Source organism: Gadus morhua, chromosome 15, assembly GCF_902167405.1.
Source record: "Gadus morhua chromosome 15, gadMor3.0, whole genome shotgun sequence".
NCBI lineage: Eukaryota > Metazoa > Chordata > Actinopteri > Gadiformes > Gadidae > Gadus > Gadus morhua.
Window position 1 is genome coordinate 22517622 of NC_044062.1, and position 13215 is coordinate 22530836.

Here is a 13215-nt window from a genome sequence, read left to right on the forward strand (position 1 = left end):
CTGTATTAGAATTTATTTTTTCTGGGATTAAGTAATTTCAAATGCAAAAACCTATATTTTTCAACCCTAGCACCCCTTCAATCAAGTTGCAAATATATGGCCTACATATGATTGACATAATGTAATGTCTCAAGTCAACAAGCTTGAGCTACATGCAATGTCCAATTTAGACTTCTGATTGGCCCCTTGGGTCGTCTACATATTAAAAGCTCTTCCTTATTGCCCCTAAATAATATCAAACTTTAGAGCTTGATGCACTCTTCTTGGCTGTCAATGACGAGCTCTTGGACAGGCTGGCTCAAGCTGCCCTATATCAGGTGTGCATGTAGCGCAGCAGTGGTCAGTGAAACAGTTGATGACTCAGATCAAATCAGCACCATTCACATACAGATTAGCTATCATCTAACCAATAAATGGGATTTGTTTGAGCCATCGCTTCCCACCATTTTGAAGTCAGAGAGCTGAGTGGAGTACAGAGCCTCACATGGTGAATGCAGAGCAGGTGACTGCAGCACAGTTCTGCACACGGTCCTCTGGTGCGTGGTTGGCTCCTGTTCTGGTCCTCTTCTTGGTGTATCCTTACGGACTCTTACCTCTGGGGAAATACATTTCAGGTTTTTCTTTGGGTGGCCAGCTTCCTTCTATCATAATCTTTTTTTATCTAAATATTTACCCCCGTATATCAGCATTTCTTTTACTATGTTCTGACAGAGAACGGCAGATCTTCTCAAACAAAATTCACTGCACCATTTCTGTGATAATTAATGAATAAATTCAAACAGATTCTATTTTTTTCTTTGACAAAATGGTGCAGTGCTTTTTATCTGCCGTTATCTGTCAGAACAACGGCAAAGCGACCGTTGCTTTTCAGGTCATATGTTGCTTCCCCATCAATCAAAATAAAAGTTTACTGACGCCTACCTTTTCTTATGTGGTTTCTACAGCAACAGCTGGCTCAGCTGCAGAAAGAGAAGTCTGAGATCCTCAAAAACCTGGCTCTCTACTATTTCACTTTTGTAGATGTGATGGAGTTTAAGGTAGGAGCAAACAGCCGTTCCCATACAGGGTGTGATGTAACCTGCAAATGGACGAGGACTTCAACGGGAGGGGAAGGGATGAGCCTAGTGATGAAGGCTGCTTTGTTGTCTTTGCAGGACCATGTTTGTGAGCTGTTGAATACCATTGATGCCTGTCAGGTCTTCTTTGATATCGTAAGTTAAATAACCACTGCAAACACCGTCTCTTCATTATAATATCGTGACTTTCCTATCTTGGCCAAATAAAGCCCCAGCTTATCTCATTGTTGTCACTGATGACCAACTTCCCATTTCCTGTTCATGCAGACGGTAAACTTTGACCTGACAAAGAACTACCTGGACCTGGTGGTGACCTACACCAACCTGATGATGCTGCTCTCCCGCATCGAGGAGAGGAAGGCCATCATCGGCCTGTACAACTACGCCCACGAGATGACCCACGGCGCCAGGTAACTAGACACGCACTGATGCTGCTCCTATTGGACAGCCTGAGGCAGGCCCATTCCATCTTAATGAGAGGCGTATGGGAGAGGGAGGAAACTGGTTGAACCAAGAGCCCATAGGGGATTGCTGTGTTGATGTTACTGTTTGAAATGTTGCTGCTATGTGGCTGCTGAGAACCAAGCATAAGAATTTTACTCTTGTGTACTTGACTGTACAACAAGATGTAATAAAATAAATTCTGATTCTGATTCTGAGGTAATGATTAGTGTGTAGCAGCACTGCTTTTCAGATAAAGTGATTTTGTGGTTACCAATTGAATGAACGGATACTTACTTGCGCTACAACGAAAGCTAGATTCATGCAATTATCCATGCAGCAGGGTGTGCCTGTGTGAGTTGATTCATACAAATGAAATGTTTGTTTTTCCCTTATGTTTAGCCTACGTTTGGAGAAACGCAGATATTTCCTTCCTTTCTATTGGCTTAGTCAGTTGCGAGTACCGACACAGCCACCTAATCTGTCAAGCATTCTGACACGTTTGCCTGAAAGGCACTTTATCACAGATGTATGTAATTTCTTTATTTGAGAATTTGAAGGAAGACGCACCTTTTTGATTGACCGTAGGTGTTTAAACTTGACAAATTTATATGCTGTCATCTGTCATGCTTCTCGGTAACCTTGGTAACTCTGTTTCCATAGTGACAGGGAGTACCCCAGGTTGGGCCAAATGATTGTGGATTACGAGAACCCTCTGAAGAAGATGATGGAGGAGTTTGTTCCTCATGGAAAGGTAAAAGCTCAGGGCCTTGGGACCCCAGCCCTATCTGTAACGGCAGCCTTGACTGCACTTTGAAATATACAATACCGTTCAAATGTTTTACAATACCGTTCTGTAAGTCCCAGACAATTTCCCGTTTTCCTTGAAAACCCAGTTTTATACAACAGTTTTCAGATGGGATAACATATTTGCTAAAGGGTTATCTTATCATCTGTAAGTCTTTTAATATGATTAGCTAAACAATGTACCATTAGGACACAGGAGTGATGGTTGCTGAAAATGGGATTCTGTACATCTATGTAGATATTCCATTAAAAATCAGCCCTTTCAAGCTCCAATAGTAATTTACCACATTAATAATGTCTACACTGTATTTCTGATTAATTTAATGTTATCGTCATTGAAAAAAAAGAAACGGTGCTTTTGTTAAAAACAGTGGCATTTAAAAGGACATTTTGAAGTGACCCCAAACTTTTGAACGGTAGTGTATATACTTACTTATAAGTTGTATTCCATCAATGCATTCAGACAATTACTCATTGATAGAGATTTGTAATTGTAATTATTTTCATCTATTTATCCTAGCTACTATGTGTAATGCTTGAGTTTGTTTACTCATGATGTCATGGCGGTGCGATATCAATCCTATCGATGTCAGTTGGAACAGATTGACCGTGTGCCCCTGTGTCCCGCAGTCGCTGTCCGATGCGCTGATCAGCCTGCAGATGGTCTACCCCAGGAGGAACCTCTCGGCTGACCAGTGGAGGAACGCCCAGCTGCTCTCCCTCATCTCAGCCCCCTCCACCATGCTCAACCCAGCACAGTCCGACACGGTGCGTGGCTGCCACCTCCCCAGTGTGGAGGGTGCACCCTCCTGACCGTATCAGGCCTCTTAAGGCCTAACGACCTACAATAGCTGGGCAATAATTACTTGTTGATGGTTCTGTTAAATTAATAAGCATTGCCTCCCAGTGAATTTTAATACATCCTTGATTTCTAAATTAGCCCACTCCCAAGGTTGTATTTCTTCGTGTGTGTTGGTTTTGTGTGCTTAACTATTCGCTTTGCTCTTTTTTAGATGCCATGTGAATATCTGTCCCTGGATGCAATGGAGAAGTGGATCGTCTGTAAGTATAGTGTGTGTGTGTGTGTGTGTGTGTGTTTGTGCGTGGATCCCTCAGTTATTTTATGCTAATGAATAAATAATAATAAATATGAGAGTCAGTCTCATATATTTTTGTATCCATAAACCGTATCAACTGAAGACCATACACAGATCTCCTTGGGAAATTGAATACAATTAATTGGCATGTACCCCCCCAGTCGGTTTCATCCTGTGCCACGCGGTGCTGAGCACGGATGCAGCCGCCCTCTCCCTGTGGAAGCTGGCCCTGCAGAGCTCCACCTGCCTCTGCCTGTTCAGAGACGAGGTCTTCCACATCCACAAGGCCTGCGAGGACCTGTTCGTCAACATCAGAGGGTACGGCCGTGAAGATTGATGGAGTTCCTTGTCACAGATTGAATATATCCAAACATAGTTGCGTGTTGAATGCACTGATGAATGGATGGATAACGTTTGGAAACATAAGTCCATCCATCACTCGTATCAGTCATCCACATATCATAATGTTGTCTGCACACAGTCCTATGAGATGTATGCTCTCCGCCGCCCACAGCTCTACCCGACTGTATCCTGTTAATGATTCATGGGCGGGTCGGAAGCTAAAGATTTACTTATTCCCTTGCGGGATCATTTTTTTCATTGAATGCAAATCTCACGTTTGTGTGTGTTTCAGATACAACAAGCGTATCAATGACATCCGGGAGTGTAAGGAACAGGCTCTGTCTCATGCGTAAGTGTTTATCCATATTTTAAACCATATGGTCTCATTATTTGTTAATCTATATTATTTAGTGCTGTCATTTTAACGCGTCATTAACATTAACGGCGTTAACCCGAACCAATTTTAACGGCGTTAATTTTTTTAGCTCGCGATTAACGCTCTTTTGGCTTAGCAAACGTTTTTTCTCCTGCTGTCTAGCAACAACTAGTCACGTTAGAAAAACAACACTGCGGGTCTCTCTTCTATCCATCTTACCAAATATATTTTATTACTGTCCTCAACACTCTGATCTCACTAAAAGGCTAGCAGCAAGAAATCAAGGGATCTTTAGAATAGAAAAAAAAAGTGATTAATCGCGAGTTAACTATGTCATTAATGCGATTAATCGCCTGACAGCAATATTATTCAATTATTATCATCAAATCTCTAGTTAATATTTCTTGTGTATAGAATCGAAAATTGCTATCCAAGAAATATGGATGCATAGGACTATGACCATAATGTGAATTTTCTTCTGCATTCATGGTCACAAAGGTTAGAATTATGGCTGAACGATATGGCCAATGACATCACATATACTTGTACGAGTATTCTCCTTTGGACAGCTCTAAATAAACCAGAGGGTTAATTATGGTTTATAATATACAATAATTTAATTTATAAAGGTCTAAAGGTAGCTGTGTTTGACCCCCCCCCCCCCCCAGCGGCTCCATGCACCGAGAGAGACGCAAGTTCCTCAGGTCTGCCCTGAAGGAGCTGGCCACTGTGTTGGCTGATCAACCAGGACTACTAGGACCCAAGGTGATGCCAAAGAACCATCTGGAACATATGTCATGTCCCCTAAACACATACACAACAAGTCAAGGGTCTTTTCATTTTGATCTGTGATTTAAATCCCAACATAGAATTCAATAATTCAAGGTCTATACATTTTTAAATGTATGTTTTGTAAATGTAAATTCACACCCCAGAATTAAAATGTGTTTGTCTGTATGTGTGTCTGCTAGGCATTATTTGTTTTCATGGCGCTGTCCTTTGCACGAGACGAGATCATCTGGCTGCTGCGTCACGCCGACAACATCCAGAAGAAAAGCACAGACGACTTCATAGACAAGTAGGGGCATGCACACACACCACCGCCATGCTCTCCCACTGACCCAATAAAGCACACACTCGTGCAAACACACACATGCACCACACCACACACACAGTCCAGTAAGTTGTACTTGACGGATGAGAACAAATGTGCATAAGCTATACATATACACTGTATGTTTATCCGAACTTCCAATGTCTCCGTTAAATGCGCCTCTGAGATCCCCTTTACAGCGAGGTCCTGTGTTTGGAGCAATGTGATCATGCATCGGATTTTGCCCAAAAAGTAGCCAAGATGTACGGACCGGTTTGTGGGCAACGTCCCATCAGACAGGCCTGCAGAGGGGGGAAGATGGCACGACAGATGGACACCTGTCAAGATGGCTAGGATTTGTTGTGACTTTAAATGCGCTAATAAGTTAGCGCAAATAAGTTAATATTTGAAGTTAACCAAAGCAAGCATTATAACCTTTCCTAGAATTACAAGAGAGCCAATTCTGGCATTTATTTATGCAGTCAAATGATAGTCTTTGAGTCAGGGATATTAGAACGACAATAAAAACAAACATTAGCTGTGTTACATTTAAATGCAAAAGAGTGCAGAGTTCTTCCAGGAAAGTGATCGAATCCAAAGGAATAGCTTTAAAGAGACTTTATTTGTATCAAGTATTTTCGGTATGGTAAACTGATACTCTGAAGCAAAGAGAGATTGAAGATGTATTCTAAGCACGTGCGAGCGTTCTCCTAGCTGATCATAGGCATAAACCCACCTATGTCTAATCGCTGCCGAGAGAATTCTAACCCGCCTTCACGATCTGGAGGCTTCTTATGGACTCAGGGAGGACCGGAAGACTTGGAGAGGAACCGGTGTGACGTAATCCTCGGTTTTCCTCGCCTGGTCTGTGGTGCTGCCCTCTGTGGCTAAAGTATCTATTGCAGCCTTCAGTAATGTCCTGCTTTCCCTTGTGGCTATGTGTAGTATTTACGGCTAATATGTTTGGTCCTACCCCCTATTGGTTAAGTGAGGGAAATACAGCTGGTGTTCTTAAAATACGTCACAAGAGAAACAAACAAACCCATTCACTGCTGGAAATCGCAACTTACTATAACATCATCAGGCAAGATCAGACAAAAGGCAGTACAACGCCGTTTGTTCCGTTATAACAATGCTGTAATCGCTTATGGGACCGCAGTAGTTAACGTGCAGGAAACGTGACATGTGAGAGGGAAATTCTAAACACTAATTCATTCATGATAAGAGAGCAATATTTTACATCAAATCTGGTCACCGAAGACAAATTAAAATATCAGATGAAAATTAAATGTGCTTTAGTGGAGCCATATCCGATGTAATGCATGTAAATGCCTGGTGTAAAGGGGTTCTCAATCTCGATCAGCAGAGCCCGGTTATGCCTGTGCTTTCACAAGATATAGGTGCAGTCTGGCTTCAATCTATAAATGTAATATGTTTGTGTGTGTCTCCGCAGGCACATAGCAGAGCTGATATTCTACATGGAGGAGCTGCGGGCTCACGTCAGGAAGTACGGGCCGGTGATGCAGCGCTACTATGTCCAGTACCTGTCGGGCTTCGACGCCGTGGTGCTCAACGAACTGGTCCAGGTACTGAGACTAGACTCACTCTATAACCTACAGTAAGGAGGCCCTGGTCATGTTCTCTACCTCCTCCACTAAGAGACTCACTCTATGACCTACAGTGAGGAGGCCCTGGTCATGTTCTCTACCTCCTCCACTAAGACACTCACTCTATGACCTACAGTGATGAGGCCCTGGTCATGTTCTCTACCTCCTCCACTAAGAGACTCACTCTATGACCTACAGTGAGGAGGCCCTGGTCATGTTCTCTACCTCCTCCACTAAGGGAATGCAGTACTCTGTATGTTCTTTGTAATGTTCTGTGAGTGGTACTTGCCTCTGTACTCATTTTCGTTAAGAAGGTATGATGACATAGTGCATGTTACCATAGTAACCAACATAAAAGAAAATTGGATTTGGATATTGACGCTACTTTTCCCTAAAGGCCAAAAAAAGGCTTTAAAATCAACCAAAGGGATCTCACTTACATAATCAGAAGCCTATTTAGGATTGGTTGAGGTGGAAGGGAGAAAGTTTTATTGCTCAATTTCTGCAAACCCTTTTCAGAGGGAGGAAGCCTCAGACAGACTTATGGAGTGAGAGAAATCTAAATTTAGGTTGAATCATGCTAGTCGTCACTATGATTAAATAAAAAAAACTGGTAATGATGACACCAAAGGGTCTCCTTAGTAATTTCATGGTTTCATGAGATGTCATGAATCACCATCACCATGAAATGCTTAGATAAACCGGTCTGCCTCTACCAAATAAACTGTACAGATTACAGATAACAAACTGTAATCTGACAGTTGCCAGATGCTACCGTGCTTCAGCAATGACGGGGCATCAATTCTAGGTGTAACATGTGTATACAGCAGTGTGATGAATTGTATAGGTGTGTCTAACCACCTGTCTCACCTCTCTCGCTCTCGCTCTCTCTCTCTCTCTCTCTCTCTCTCTCAGAACCTGTCTGTGTGTCCCGAGGATGAGTCCATCATCATGTCCTCCTTTGTCAACACCATGACCTCCCTCAGCGTCAAGCAAGGTGATTGGTTATTACAGTAGGACATGTGTGTCCTCGCTCTGTATTAAGATGTGAGCCAGAGTAAGGGCAGGAGATTGTGTATTAGATTGTAAAGTGTTTTCTCTTTGTCTGCAGTGGAGGATGGCGATGTGTTTGACTTCCGAGGCATGAGGTTGGACTGGTTCAGATTGCAGGTACACAAACCTTCATGCCTCCTTTTGTTTTGATTCCCTTCTAATCCAAAAATGTAAACTCTTCATTAGCTTCACTCAACTGTAGAGTAATTATATTATTCTATCTATTATAAATCTATAACATTTATTTGAATCAGAATGAGCACTGTTGAGCATATATTATGAAAAAATATCACAAATGATATTCAATAAAAAAAAACAGAGACACCATCTCCCACGCCTGTGGAATAACAACATGAACCAGTAGATTTATTTTGAAGCGTTGCTGCTGTGCGCCCCCAGGCCTACACCAGCGTGTCCAAGGCCAGCCTGGGCCTGGTGGACCACAAGGAGCTGGGCAAGATGATGAACACCATCATCTTCCACACCAAGATGGTGGACTCCCTGGTGGAGATGCTGGTGGAGACGTCAGACCTCTCCATCTTCTGGTGAGATTCACATCGGACATGTTTTATTTGTTTGATCATTTGGATAACACGAGGATGATTGCTGTGTCGAAGTAGACGATGTCTACGTTTGTGTTTCTAGATGGCTCCTGTTGGGTAATGCGTAAGTAGGTAATAAAACACAACTAAGGGCTTTATACCGCTGTTAATAACGATGATTAGATATTAGTTACTATCATCGTTATTGTTGTTTAACTAATGAATCTTTGAGCATATTATTTTTGCGAGAGAGCATCTGGTCGATGGATCTACTGAACCGCAGTCGTTATGATGGATTTTGAAGCTGTTAAAGGCAGAGGTGTCCCATTGTGGAAAAATGATGCGCACCAAGGGAACACTAATGACTCATCATAATCGAATATTCAAAATCACTTGAAAATATTCAATAGTACAGTTTGGCTCTCTTGTGTGATAACTTTTCTCGTGTGTGTAGTTTCTACAGCCGGGCGTTTGAGAAGATGTTCCAGCAGTGTCTGGAGCTTCCCTCCCAGAGCAGACACTCCATCTGCTTCCCCCTGCTCTGCACACACTTCATGTCCTGCACACACGAGCTCTGTCCTGAGGAGGTAACATACACACGAAGAGCATGACGCACGCACACACACACACGACACACACACACACGACACACACACAGCGCGCGCGCGCGCATGACACACACAGCGCGCGTGCATGACACATGCAGTGGATGAACACAGAGCAGCTGGATGCAGGTCGCCCACTCACTCTGCGGTTGTTGTCTCTCTTCCCTGTAAAGCGCCATCACATCGGCGACCGGAGTCTGTCCCTGTGCAACATGTTCCTGGACGAGATGGCCAAGCAGGCCCGCAACCTCATCACCGACATCTGCACCGAGCAGTGCACGCTCAGTGACCAGGTACACACACACACACACACACACACACACACACACACACACACACACACACACACACACACACACACTAGGGCTGTCAAAATTGCTCAAAAATGACATTCGAATGTTCGTTTGGAAAAAAATCACGAATTCGAACTATTCGAATATCTGGTTGCCTGTTTTACGCAGTTGCCGTCAATATGTCAATAATGCGACAAAACCATGGTTCAAATTAGTGGGATATATATATATATCCTATAAACAGCCCAGTAACGTGGAGGCCTAATCATGAAAAGCCACATCTTTGTATCGCTTGCATTTCACCACCACACCTGCAAGCGCGCAAACTATAGTAATCTGAAGAAGACGCCCGCTTCTGAATGTTACAAAGTATGCTAGTGGTAACGTTCCTTGCTTTGCTTACCATTTATCGAGAAGGCCTATTAAAATCGATAAAGAAAAAAATGCATGTCGCCTACGTCTTTCACCATGCCAGCGAAAGGGCCAGCACTACGCACCGTTCGGATTCATGAAAAAAAAGCTGTCTCGGACTTTGCCGAGAACATTGCGTTATAGCAGCTTTCACCAGCCAGACTACTAGCTCCCTGAGCTCTACTACGGATGCTTATTGAATGGCATAGCCGAGCTGGAATACCTATATCCAAGTACGGAAACCCCGAGGGGATAAAATACATTCGCTCTTCACAATACTAGTCTGTTACACTTGTACCGCGGGAGTGTTTTTTCACATTCGAATATTATGAGGGACATCGCGAACAGACAGAGGCTCATTCACAAAGCAGATAGAGGCGCTTGTACCGCGGGAGTGTTTTTTCACATTCGAATATTAACTTTCACGTTCGAATTCGCGTTTTTGGATACATTTCGAACGAATATTCGAACTTCGAATATTCGTTGACAGCCCTAACACACACACACACACACACTACCCGCACTCGCCTCTCATTTATCCTCTGTCTCTCTTTCTTTTCCTCTCCATCTCTCTCCAGCTGCTGCCTAAGCACTGTGCGAAGACCATCAGCCAGGCAGTGAACAAGAAGAGCAAGAAGGCAACGGGGAAGAAGGGCGAGCCGGAGAGAGAGAAGCCCGGCGTGGAGAGCATGAGGAAGAACCGGCTGCTCGTCACCAAGTCAGTCAAACACACACACATTCTGATGGTGTCGTCAACGTCAGACATACACATTCTTAATGATGGTTCTCTCTCTCTCTCTCTCTCTCTCTCTCTCTCTCTCTCTCTCTCTCTCTCTCTCTCTCTCTCTCTCTCTCTCTCTCTCTCTCTCTCTCTCTCTCTCTCTCTCTCTCTCTCTCTCTCTCTCTCTCTCTCTCTCTCTCTCTCTCTCTCTCTCTCTGAGAGTTGTTGTCATCAATGTCAGACATCCAAGTACAAACACATTCTTACTGATGTTTTAATCAATGTCATATTTATTGTTCATACAATACTGTTCTTTATTATCAATAACTTATAATACCAAAATAAATCCTTAAAAGCATCAATAATGTCAAACTTTTGGTCCAGAGGTGTGTTTTTCATTTGGTCATATAGTAATTAATTTTGTAGATGGTTAAAGTAATGTATTTGTGTATAGTTAGATTATTGTTATAGTAAAACAGTTTGAGTCATGAAGTCTTGTCCTCTGTCTTCCAGCCTGGATAAGCTCCACACAGCACTGTCTGAGCTCTGCTTCTCCATCAACTACGTACCCAACATGGTGGTGTGGGAACACACCTTCACCCCCAGAGAGTACCTCACTTCCCACCTGGAGATCCGCTTCACCAAGTAAACACACGCCCACCTGACAGCCCACAGCCCCACACACACGGGGAACTGACCCGACGCAGGGGGCGGGGCGGGGTTTTGTAGCGCGTGGTTGCGTTCATTGCTTGTCAGCCTCACTGTTGGCCTATTGAGTTTAGCCCTGTGATTATGCAGGATTCCGAGGTGTAGACTGTTTTAACTTGTACTGAATTGATCAGTGATACACTTTCATTTATTTATTTGAATGTACTTTATTTAAAGTTAGGCTGTTTGTGGGACCTTGTAGCTTCAATTGTGCTGACAAAAAATAGACCAGACTCGCAAAAATATACTCGTGTAGCAGCCTCATTTACTACTGCGGCCGGATTCTGCGGTAGACCTGTCCGGTGTATTTGAGCCGTTGCACACGCATTTGCGTCTCCCACATCAAGTTAACACGACACATAAAAGCACACGTGCATTCTTAACCTCCCCTTTCGGCCGGCACTCGAATATTGTTTCTTATTACTGTAAAACAACACAGCATGCACATTCAGGGATGCCATGCTGTTCATAGAACCAAGTGCAAAGCACCAATTATTGCTAGATTTACCCATTCCCTTATAAAACAAAGATAGCTAGGATAGGATTCTACACAACTAAGTACTTTTTGTAGGTGACAGGACCTACGACATACAATAAGTGCTTAGGAATGGTTGGGAGGCGGAGGCTATGCAGACTCTAGGTGAACTCTGAACTCTAGGTGAACTCTGAACCCCCCCCCCCCCCCCCTCTGCAGGTCCATCGTGGGGATGACCATGTACAACCAGGCCACGCAGGAGATTGCCAAGCCCAGCGAGCTACTGACCAGCGTGCGCGCCTACATGACGGTGCTGCAGTCCATAGAGAACTACGTCACCATCGACATCACCCGCGTGTTCAACAACGTTTTGCTGCAGCAGACGCAGCACCTGGACAGCCACGGAGAGCCCACCATCACTAGCCTCTACACCAACTGGTGAGGCGCTCTGAGCCCACATTGGCTGGGCGCTTTTCCTTTTTGTGCGATGCAGCTTGCACACATAGGCCAAAACCAGTTGGAACTGGGTCTGGTTATATCAGAGTCTTAAGTGCGTGTGTGTGTCCTCCCGTAGGTACCTGGAGACGTTGCTTCGCCAGGTGAGCAACGGCCACATCGCCTACTTCCCGGCCATGAAGGCGTTTGTCAACCTGCCCACGGAGAACGAGCTGACGTTCAACGCGGAGGAGTACTCCGACATCTCCGGTGGGTTCTGCTGCCGCTGTGTGGGGTCTCCTCTGGCGGTGTGTTGCGGTGTGTCTAAGACACTAACGCTGCGCGTGTGTGTGTTTATTTGCTCAGAGATGCGCTCCCTGTCAGAGCTGCTGGGGCCCTACGGTATGAAGTTCCTCAGTGAGAGCCTGATGTGGCACATCTCCTCACAAGTGGCTGAACTCAAGGTACGCTCACACTTGAATGCAAACACACACACACACACATTGGAGTGGACGCCTTCTAGCACTTGAAAGAAAAAAGTGATGACAACCATTTGGCTTAAAATGTAATAATAACCCCTTTGGGCTTCTGCTTCGAAATGTAATTGTTGCTGTTTGTTATTGGTTGGAGACGTGTTGTGTAGAAAGTTCTCGGCTCTGCCTCAGCTGTTGGTGAGGTACAAAAGGTCATTTCGCCCCCCCCGGGATTAAAATTGGCTTGTTGGAATTGTGTGTTTGTGTGTGTGTGTGTAGAAACTGGTGGTGGACAACGTGGAGGTTCTGACCCAGATGAGGACGAGCTTTGACAAGCCAGAGCACATGGCGGCCCTCTTCAAGAAACTCTCCTGTAAATAATGTGCTGCAGACTGACAACACCCCCCCCCCCTCCCCTCCCTTGGGAGTGACTTTCACAGGAAGCCAGAACACCATTTCACTGTTTCTATTTTTAGCTCCTCCTGCTGTTGCGTTCGACTTATTATTTCTAGCCTCTTCCGTTTTGAATATCACCTCCAATCTTGTACTTCCTTTAGCCAAAACGGGAGCAAAACTGCTTACACTGTGACTTGAGTTATTATGTTTTGCTTGCCGAGGCTTTGCTTAAGATGCGCATTAGTTCCCGTTATTATTTATTTT

General features: G+C 44.2%; 1 protein-coding gene across 4 annotated transcripts in view; it reads left to right on the forward strand.

Moving 5' to 3' along the window:
- The window catches only part of nckap1 (NCK-associated protein 1), a 35223-nt gene that overhangs the window by 10050 nt on the left and 11958 nt on the right, over positions 1-13215 (forward strand). For 2 of the 4 annotated variants that reach the window (XM_030379101.1, XM_030379103.1), the window contains 22 exons: positions 945-1037; positions 1155-1211; positions 1344-1486; positions 2181-2271; positions 2955-3092; positions 3338-3386; positions 3583-3739; positions 4056-4112; positions 4808-4904; positions 5111-5217; positions 6686-6818; positions 7755-7836; positions 7951-8009; positions 8292-8437; positions 8889-9021; positions 9213-9332; positions 10322-10461; positions 10978-11109; positions 11867-12085; positions 12222-12352; positions 12449-12546; positions 12835-12928. In XM_030379101.1, coding sequence (XP_030234961.1) covers positions 945-1037; positions 1155-1211; positions 1344-1486; positions 2181-2271; positions 2955-3092; positions 3338-3386; positions 3583-3739; positions 4056-4112; positions 4808-4904; positions 5111-5217; positions 6686-6818; positions 7755-7836; positions 7951-8009; positions 8292-8437; positions 8889-9021; positions 9213-9332; positions 10322-10461; positions 10978-11109; positions 11867-12085; positions 12222-12352; positions 12449-12546; positions 12835-12928 — 2476 coding nt within the window. The remainder of the gene's footprint in view (positions 1-944; positions 1038-1154; positions 1212-1343; positions 1487-2180; positions 2272-2954; positions 3093-3337; positions 3387-3582; positions 3740-4055; positions 4113-4807; positions 4905-5110; positions 5218-6685; positions 6819-7754; positions 7837-7950; positions 8010-8291; positions 8438-8888; positions 9022-9212; positions 9333-10321; positions 10462-10977; positions 11110-11866; positions 12086-12221; positions 12353-12448; positions 12547-12834; positions 12929-13215) is intronic. The other 2 variants (XM_030379102.1, XM_030379104.1) reach the window with 1 other exon arrangement.